The sequence below is a fragment of the Eimeria tenella genome, genomic scaffold (genome assembly GCF_000499545.2).
Source record: "Eimeria tenella Houghton genomic scaffold, Eth_scaff367, whole genome shotgun sequence".
In the NCBI taxonomy this organism is placed as follows: domain Eukaryota; phylum Apicomplexa; class Conoidasida; order Eucoccidiorida; family Eimeriidae; genus Eimeria; species Eimeria tenella.
The window spans coordinates 212-9,766 of NW_013544603.1; the positions used below are offsets into that span (position 1 = coordinate 212).

The 9,555-nt window shown below is 54.1% G+C and overlaps 1 protein-coding gene across 1 annotated transcript; it reads right to left on the reverse strand.

Moving 5' to 3' along the window:
• Nucleotides 1-231: 231 nt before the first annotated feature.
• ETH_00022735 (SNF2 family N-terminal domain-containing protein, putative) lies at nt 232-7,873 on the reverse strand (the record flags this gene model as incomplete). The annotated part of the gene is made up of 14 exons (XM_013379626.1): nt 232-666; nt 1,023-1,142; nt 1,573-1,626; nt 1,979-2,311; nt 2,526-2,676; nt 2,879-3,066; nt 3,466-3,564; nt 4,018-4,077; nt 4,300-4,407; nt 4,709-4,769; nt 4,911-4,975; nt 5,416-5,892; nt 6,150-6,314; nt 6,518-7,873. The coding sequence occupies 14 exons, from the start codon at nt 7,871-7,873 to the stop codon at nt 232-234; spliced, it is 3,672 nt and encodes a 1,223-aa protein (XP_013235080.1).
• Between the last annotated feature and the right edge of the window lie 1,682 nt (nt 7,874-9,555).

The window sequence follows — 9,555 nt, forward strand, 5'->3', positions numbered from 1 at the left end:
AATTTAATTTATAATAATAAATTAAGTTTAGATTATCAACATGCATTTAAAGGAATATGAGGATATGTTGCTAAACACACGTGCAGCAGCAGCAGCAGCAGCAACTGTGGAGCCGTGCAGCTGCTGCTGCAGCTGCTGCTGCTGCAGCTGCTGCAGCAGCAGCAGCTGCTGCTGCTGCTGCGTCAGAGCCACCAATGCGCTCGCTGCAGCACCAAAATAAAAATAAAAAGTTCAGCTGTTGTCTGCCAAGTCGGTACGGGCCTTCTTGAAGAACTGCAGCAGCCCATGCCGCTGCTGCTGCTGCCGCTGCTGCTGCTGCTTCCTTTTGTCTGTTTTCTGCACCTCGAGCACATCATCTGTGTCTTCTTCTTCGCTCAAATCGAAAACATCTTTATGTTCTTCTTCCGGCTCTTTGCACTTTTTTAATTTGCCATTTTTGCTTTTATAATTGCCATTACTTTTATTAAAGTTATCGCCATTAGTGTTAATGGCAGCCCCGCTGCTGCTGCTGCTGCTGCTGCTGCTGTCGCCTTGCTGCAGCAAACAAGGCACTGAGTTTTTGCTGCAGCTTTCCATTTTCAGCTGCTTCTGCTCCCCGTCCAGAGCAGTTGTCAGTACACCCCATTTGCTCTGCAGCATCCGATACACTGCATCATCCAGAGTCCCCTGCAGCAGCAGCAGCAGCAGCAGCAGCAGCGGCAGCAAGGCGTAAATTGCTTCGGCCAACAGCGCCTTTGAAGCAGCTTTTCCTGCAGCTTGCTCGTTTGCTGCTGCTGCTACTGCTGCTACTGCTGCTGCTGCTCATGTTGCTGCTGCTGCTGTTCCTGCTACTCGTGCTGCTGCTGCTGCTGCTGCACTGGTTTACCGCCTTTTCAGCTGCTTAGCATTTGACCCTTTGCTGCTTCTAACCTAGAGTTTAGGTTTAGGGTTTAGGGTTTAGAGTGGTGCTCCGGACAATTCGTCTACTGTTCAGGGTTTCCTGTCCACGCTCAAGGGTTTAGGGTTTAGGGTTTAGGGTTTACCTCTCCAATCAAGTAGTGGATTTGCACTGCCTGGTGTTTGCTGCCAATTCTGTGGGATCTGTCTTCAGCTTGAAGAATGCACCCCGGCACCCAATACAGCTCCGCAAAGACCACTGTACTCTGCAGCAGCAGCAGCAGCAGCAGCAGCAGCGGGAGTAAGAACGGGAGGGGGAGCAGCAGCAGAAGCAGCAGCAGAAGTAGCAGCAGCCAGGCCGGGGCTGGCGGGTCGCTGCGCAGCAGAGACCGGCAGCTGCAGCAGCACCCGCTGTTGCTGCTGCAGCTGTGCTGCAGCTGCTGCGCTGCAGCGGGGCTTTCTGCAGCCTGGGGTGTACGTACACCGGAAAACTAGCAAAAAAAGATTTCTGGCGCGATTTACATGCGCAGCAGGAAGAAGCAAAAGACGCAATACAATATATTCATTTTTAAAAAGAAGACATCTGAAAAATATACTTCAAACTTTTCTGCTGCTGGCCCACGCCGCAGCAGCAAATGCATGCGCCCTGCTGCTGCAGCAGTCTGTCTGTACACCCGAAGCCCCACTTCCACTCACTGCAGCAGTTAAGTCCAGTCCTTGCCCGCAAGCCGTTATTGACAGCACAGCAACCTGAGCAGCAGCAGCAGCAGCAGCAGCTGGAGACACTGCAGCAGGAGTGGCAAAGCAACACGAACTACAGCAGCAGCAGCAGGTGCTGCAGCAGGAGCGGCGTAGCTACACGCGTCACAGCAGCAGCGGCAGCAACCGGCACAGGGGCAGAACCAGCAGCAGCAGTGCAACCAGCAGCAGCAGCAGCAGCAGCAGCAGCACGCAATTCGGGCAAAACTCTACAACCAGGAAAGCTGGAGAAGCGAAACGGCCACGAGCCGAAAGGCAGCAAGAAGCAGAGGAGGAAAATAGAAAAAGAAATAAAATAAATAAAATAAAATAAATAAACAAAAGAAAAAAATAAATGGAATACCTTGCAGTCGGGGTCCGTCTGGAACTGGCGGACCTTGGCTTCGCGTTGGTGCTGGGGCGTTCTGCCGTCAATGAGAACAGCTTTTGTCTTTTCTTGTTTTTGCAAAAACAAAAAAATAAAATCCAAAACAAATAAATGATGAGCAAAAACAATAAACTTCACGCTGCACTGCAGCAAGTAGCCCAAGTACTCGCACACGCCCCCCAGCTTCGCCCGCCCCGTCAGCGCAAACAGCTCCGACACTGCTGCGTGGCTCCCCCGCTGCTGCTGCTGCTGCTGCTGCTGCTGCTGCTGCGCGGGCGGCGAGGGGTCTGCTGCGCAGCTGTCCGGAGCCTGGGCGGAAACAAACGGGTACTCGCACACACAGCGGCTCACCCACACGCTGCTGCTGCTGCTGCTGCTGTTGCTGCTGCTGCTGCTGCTGCGGCTGCTCCTGCTGTTGCCGCTGCTAAACAGGTGGGGAAGAAGTTAAGTGCTACATTCTGATTAAGTGCTGCTGCAGTTCAAATGCTGCTGCTGTTTATTCAATGCTCGTCCTCCAACCCACCTCTGCTGAATCAGCTGCTGCTGCAGCTGCTGCAGCAGCAGCAGCTGCTGCTTTTGATCCAAAAGAAACCAAAGCAGCAGCATCAACGCCTTCCATCCGTTTGCGAATTTCCCTCATCTCCTTCGCGGGGATTTCTATTGGAATGCGCGACCTGCCCGCAAACCCTAAACCCCAAACCCTAAACCCTAAACCCTCAGCGGAGCTACGCAGCCCCTTTAGTTTCTGTTAAAGACGGAGCAAGCAAAGGCTACCTTCCTCAGCAGCAGGAGCAGCAGCAGCAGGGAAAGGCCTGCGGTGGGGGGGTGTGGGGCCGAGGGTTTAGGGTTTAGGGTTTAGGGTTTGGGGTTTGTTGCCTTGTTTTGGGGGGGAGTTCTGTGAGGACGTCCTTCTTGAGTCTGCGAATGAGAATGGTTTCCTTCAGCAGCAAATGCAGCTCTTGCTGATGCTGGTGGCCTTCGTCTTCCATTCTTTTGGAAAAAGAATTAAAAACGGGAAGGCAGTACCGCGCGCTGAACTCCCGGTACGAACACAAGTCCGGCAGCTGCAGCAGCAGCAGCAGCAGCAGTAGCAAAGCTTGCATTCAAATTCGAGTTTAAACTGCATTTCAATTGGTTTAAATTGTTTTGTTTGCTGCCGCTGGTTTCTTCTTTCGCTCTCCGGGAAAATCCGGGGAAAAAAGCAAAAAAAATGATGACAGCAGCGCTGACCAACCGACTGCTAGGGTGTAGGGTTTAGGGTTTAGGGTTTGCGGTTTAAGCGGTGGCTTCCGACCGCCTCTCCGCCTCTGCCCTAGGGTTTAGGGTTTAGGGTTTAGGGCTAAGGGAGTTGCTTCTCTCTGGAGAAACGGAGCAGAAGGGAAAACGTGGAAAAGAGGAACCCACGAGGAACCCCAAACCCCAAACCCTAAACCCTAAACCCTAAACCTTAAACCCTAGCTCACTAGGGAGTTCAGCTGCTGGTAAAGCTCCACTGGGCGGTTTAGGGCGGGGGTCCCTGACAGCAGCAAAGCCCGCCGCGCTTGCCGCAGCATTGGGCAAATCTGCGCAGATCCACACGCAGTCAACAGCTAGCTAGCTAGCTAGCTAGCTAGCTAGCTAGCTGGCTGGATGGATATCTCGCTGGCTAGCTAGTTAGCTAGCTGGGTAGCTAGCTAGCTAGCTGGCTAGCTTGCTAGGTGGCTAGCCACCTTTCTGGCCAGCCAGCTAGGTAGCTAGTTGAACAAGTGGCTACGAAGCTATCTAGTAGCTAGCTACTGGCTAGCTAGCTACTGGCTAGCTAGCTTGCTAGCTAGCTGGCTGGCTGGCTGGCGGGCTAGCTAGCTGGCTAGCTAGCTGGCTAGCTAGCTAGCTGCAGATGCGCAATGGCGCCCAGCCCGCCGGCTAAGTGGCTAGCCGCTTAAGCGGTAAACAGACAAACGCCCTGGACACTAAACCCTAAACCCTAAACCCTAAACCCTAAACCCTAAACCCTAAACCCCAAACCCTGAAATCACCGCTTGCGTCCTCTTGGCGTGGTGGTTCTTCAAGTAGTGGGACTCGTCGCAGATGACGCACTGCAGCAGCGGCAAAGACAACAAGGGTTTAGGGTTTAGGGTTTAGGGATTAGGGTTTGGGGCTCAGGTCGAGCACTTGAGCCGCGATCGCGCGAACTCTAAACCCTGCACCCTCTCAACTCTCGCTCTAGGGTTTAGGGTTTCGAGTTCGTGGTTTAGGGCTCAGAATTCAGGGTTTAGAATTCAAAATTTAGGGTTTAGGGTTTAGGGCTTAGGGTTTGCCTGGTAGTTGGCCTGGAACTTCTCTTGTTTGGCCAAAAGGTCATAAGAGATTATGACCAGTCGGGTCTCAGGCGCTATTTCGCTTTTCCCGTTCCTTATGATGCAGATCTGAAACAAACAACAAACCCTAAACCCTAAACCCTAAACCCTAAACCCTAAACCCTAAACCCTGAACCCTAGTGAGCCGCGTATGCTGTGTCCCGCAGCTTCTTGAGGCCTCTACAGCCATCCTTTCTCGTTCCCCAAGCTAGCTGGCTAGCTGGCTTGCCAGCTAGCTGAACAATTTGGTTTATCTGGCTAGCTATATACCTAGCCGCATAGTTATATACCAGCCATACAGCTAGCTATCTGGCCAGCTGTCTGGCTAGCCTAGCTAGCTAGCTGCTAGCTAGCTAGCTAGCCACAATACCTGTTCAGGAGAAAGGATATGCCCCAGCCACCTCAGCGCCTGGTCTCGCCACTGGAATCGACTGAGACACAAAAGAAAAAGAAATAAACGCTCACGCTGCTGCTGCTGCTGCTACTGCTGCTGCTGTTACTGCTGCTCCTGCTGCTTCTGCTGCTGCTGCTGTTGCTGCCGCTATTGCTGCTGCTGCTACTGCTGCGCTTACATGGAAGAGGGGCAAACAACGAGAAGGGGCCAGTCTTCAAGATACTGTGCGGCGATTGTGAGGGCCTGAGATAGACACACTCAGCCGCTGGGTGCAGCTAGCTAGCTAGCTAGCTAGCTAGCAAGCTAGGTATGCAGCTAGTCAACTGGCTAGCTAGCTAGCCAGTCACCGCTACCTAGCTAATCATCGGCCACCTTCCCGCTGCAGTTCTCCGCCCGTCTAGCTAGCTATCTAGTCATTTAGCCAAATGCCTCATTAGCCCCCTAGCTAGCTAGCTAGCTATCTTCATAGCTAGCTAGGTAGCCGGCGCCTACTCAAGGCCCGCTAGCTAGCTGCCCCGCTAGACTTCCAAATAGCTAGCTAGCTATCTAACCACCCAGCTCGCTAGCTACACAGGCAACTAGCCTGCCAGCTAGTAAGCCAGTTAGCTAGCCAGCTAGCCAGCTGACCAGATAGCTAGCTAGCTAGCTGGCTAGCTAGCTAGCTAGCTGGGGCAAAGGGGCACCTGTATGGTTTTTCCAAGTCCCATTTCGTCGCCAATGAGAACTCTCCCGTGGCGCTGCAGTCCAAAAGCAACTCCTTGTCTTTGGAACTCCCTGAGAGAAGCAAAAAGATTCGGCTCCACGCCTGCTGCTGCTGCTGCTGCTGCGCCTTCGGCTGCTGCTGCTGCGGGTGCCCCGGCGGGGGTAGCTGCTGCAGCAGCTGCAGCTGTTGCAGCTGTTGCAGCTGCTGCGGCTTCAGGCGCGGCGCCGGCGCTCCCGCCCGAAGATGCGTCGCCAGCAGACGACTGCTGCTGCTGTTGCTGCTGCTGCTGCTGCTGCTGCTGAAGGCCGAGCAGCTGGGGTGATGGTGGGAGCTTGTGCCGCAGCAGCACCAGCGCCGTCTTCTTGGGCACAGCAGCAGCAGCAGCAAAAGGTTGGAATGCAGCAAAGGCCCGCAGCACAAACGAAGGAATAGGCTCCAAGGAAGTGAACGTAAAGCCCTGCAGCAGCAGCAGCAGCAGCAGGACCAGCAGCAGCAGATCTGTTGCAGCAGCAGCCGCAGCTGCACTTAGGACAGCAGCGAAATCGGCGGCAGCAGCAGCAGGAGCAGCAGCAGCAGCTAAGCACCACACCTTTGCTCCCATGGTGTGCTGCAGCCGTAACAGGGGCAACAAACGCTGCCGCAGCAGCAGTAGCCCCAGCAGCAGCAGCAGCAGCAGCAACGAAGACAGCAACAGCAGCAGCAGCAACCGCCTACCTGTTTAACGCCCTCAAGAACCTGCGTGTATCGAGAAGCTTCAAAGGGCCCTGGATCAACTGCTGTGCCGCTGCTGCCAAACTTGCTGCTGCTGCTGCTGCTGCTGCTACTTCCCGTCGCAGCACCTTGTGTGTCTTCCTCTTTAGCCCAACCCTCCTTGAGAGCCTGATCGCAGCAACAGCAGCAGCAGCAGCAGATGCAACGGAAACAGCAGCAGCTGCAGCAACAGCAGGGTGAGCCGCAGGAACAACAAGCCTTGCAGCAGCAGCGGCAGCAGCAGCAGGACTAAGAGCAGCAGCGGCGGAAGATCCTGCAGCCGTACAGCAACAGCAGCAGCAAGAACACCAGCAGCAGCAGCAGCAGCACACCAGCAGGTAATCCCCCAGAGCCCTTGGCAGCAAAGGGCTCCACAAAGCACCTTTGCTGCCGCCGCGTGGGGCCCCGTGTCTTCTGTGCAGCTGCTGCTGCTGCTGCAGCGCGAGAACTCTAAACTTGTCTTCTGAACAAATCTCAAAAGATATTGTTGCTTCCAAGTGAACAGTTGGAGAAGCCGCAGTGCCTGCTGCTGCTGCTGCTGCTGCTGTGGCTGCGTTCGCCCCTGCCGTCTTGCCGAATGGCAGCACCCTCGAGAAGGTGCTGCTGCTGCTGCTGCTGCTGCTGCTGCTGTTGCTGCTGCTGCTGCAGGGAGCAGCAGCATCGTAGCGAAAGGCATCCATAAACTGCAGGGCGCTTTTGGGGGCTTGAGACACTCGGACAGGGACACAAACAGCAACTGGCTGCTGCTGTTGTTGCTGCTGCTGCGGTTTTGCTGCTGCGGGCGCTTCTGCTGCGGCAGCAGGAGCTGCTGCTGCTGCTGCTGCTGCATCATTCTGCTGCTGCTGCTGCTGCTGCTGCTGCTGCTGTTCTTGCAGCACACTGATGTCGAAGTCGAAGTCACTCGCGAGGTCCTCCACAGTGGGATGCGCAGCAGCAGCAGCAGGCGGGGCAGCAGCAGCGGCACCAGCAGGTGCAGGGGCTGCTGCTGCTGCTGCTGCTTCCTCTGTCGAGGGCAAACTGAAGGGAGACAGTGGGGAAGGATGCTGCAGCGCTGGTGCGTCCGCACTTGCTGCTGCTGCTGCTGCTACCTGTCCTGCGGCATCAGCAGCAGCTGCTGTAGGTACCGTTCCCTGCGCTGCTGCTGTTGCTGCTGCTGGTGCTGCTGTTGTTGCTGCTCTTTGCTGCGCAGCAGCGCCGCCTGCAGCAAGGCGCAGGGTCTTGTTGGGAGAGACCTGCAGCTTGAGCTGCCTGTGCTGCAGCTGCACTTCGGCTGGCAGCAGCCCCTGCTGCTGCTGCTGCTGCTGCTGCAGGTAGGCAACGAAAGCAGCAAGCTGCCCCGTGGGAGCAGCAAGGCTGCGGGCCCATCTGCAGTAGCTGCTTTCTGCTGCTGCAACAAAAGAAAATGTCTTGCCAGCAAAACGGCCAAAGCGAAACACAGTGTCGCCCAGCTGCGGCGCTGCTGCTGCTGCTGCTGCTGTTGGTGTTGCTGTTGCTGTTGCTGTTGCTCCTGCTGCTTTTGACGGAGGAGCGGGGGCAGAAGGCCGCGAATAAAATAAAGCAGCAGGAATGGTTTCGGGGAGAGTAGATGCTTGCTGCTGCTGAGGCTGCTGCTGCTCTTGCTGAGGCTGCTGCTGCTGCTGCTGCAGCTGCTGCTGCTGCTGCAGCAGCTGCTGCTGCGTCCCTGGCATTACAGGTGTACCAACATGCTGCGGATCAACAGGAGGGGCTCCTTAAGGGACACCTCTTTGTAAACCTTAAACCCTAAACCCTAAACCCTAAACCCTACGCTGCAATTGAGGAAATTAGAGAGCACCAACAGGAACCTTAAAGACCGAGAGAGCCTGGGGAAGAACAGCAGCTTTAGGAGGAAACGCTGCTGCAGAGGGCCCAGCAGCAATTGTTGCTGCTGCTGTGGCGTCTGTGTTGTTGCTGCTGCTGCTGCTGCAGTAGTAGCAGCAATTGCGTCCGATAAGCAGCAGCAGCAGCAGCGGCGGTAGCAAATTCCGGCTACACGAGTGCTTCGTGCAAGGAAAAACCTCACGGGTACTTTGTCTTTATCCCTGCAGCTGCTTTTGCTGCTGCTGCTTCTGCTGCTGCAGCACTGATTCTGCTTTGCTGCTGTTGTGCCATACCCCCCAAGGCAGCAGCAGCAGTGCAGCAGGTGCTGCTAACAGGAGGTGTATATACACCTGGAGAAGCCCAATGACAGATTATAATTTATAAAATAAAATTATAAAAGAAAAACAATAAAACAAAAGCAACAAAACGCTCAAGGGGGCCCACTGGATGCCATGGGGGCCCCCCCGGGGGGCCCCCACCACCCCAGCCCCCGCAGCAGCAGTAGCAGCAGCAGCAGCAGCAGCAGTAGGTATGACTATTATTCCATAAATCTTCGATTTAAGCTCTAAACCGTGATTCATAAACCTCAGATTTAAACCCTAAACCCTAATTCCCAAACCCTAAACCCCGCGTTCATTCACATTTGATTTCAACCCTATGTCGTGGTTTGTAAACACTTAAAGTTAACACCCAAACCCCAGATTCTAAACCATTGCTTAAACACTTTAAACCCTAAACCCTAAACAAGTGCCTTAACAACTCAAACCCTAAACCCTAAACAATTGCTATAACACCTTAAACCCCAATCCCTAAACAAATGCCTAAACACCCAAACGCTAAACCCTAAGCAACTCGTTACACACCTTAAACGCCAAACCCTAAACACTTGTTTTAATGCTCTAAACCCTAAACCCTAAACAACTGCTCCAACATCCAATCTCTAAACCCTAAGCGGTTGCTTGAACGGCCAAACCCTAAACTCCAAACAACCCCTTTAAGACCTCAAACCCTAAACCCTAAACAACTTGTTCAACACCTTAAACCGTAAACCCTAAACAATTATTCTAACGCCTTAAACCCTAAACCATGAGCAACTGTTCCAACGCCTTAAACGCTAAACCCTAAAACCCCAAACCCTAAACCCTAAAAGGTTGGTTCAACGCCTTAAACCCTAAACCCTACACCGGTTTGTGCCCCTCCTAAACCCCCAGCCTCTTTTATTTTAATTTAAAAGTGTAAAGAAGCAAAAAACTAAAATTCTAAAAACAAAATAAATGAAAAGCAAAGAAGAAATTAGGGGCCCCGAGCCCCTGCTGGCGTTCAGGTGTACATACAGCTCTGCTTCTAGTGCTGCTGTGCTGCTGCTGCTGTCGCTGCTGCTGCTGCTGCTGCAGTCGCTGCTGCTGGTTTTGCTGCAGCAGATGTTGCTGCTGCTGCCGCTGCTGCTGCTGTTCCTGCATAGGCGCGCTGCATCGCACTTTGCTTAAAGCAGTTAAGGCGCTCCCTGGGGCCCTCTTTAGGGGCCCCCTTA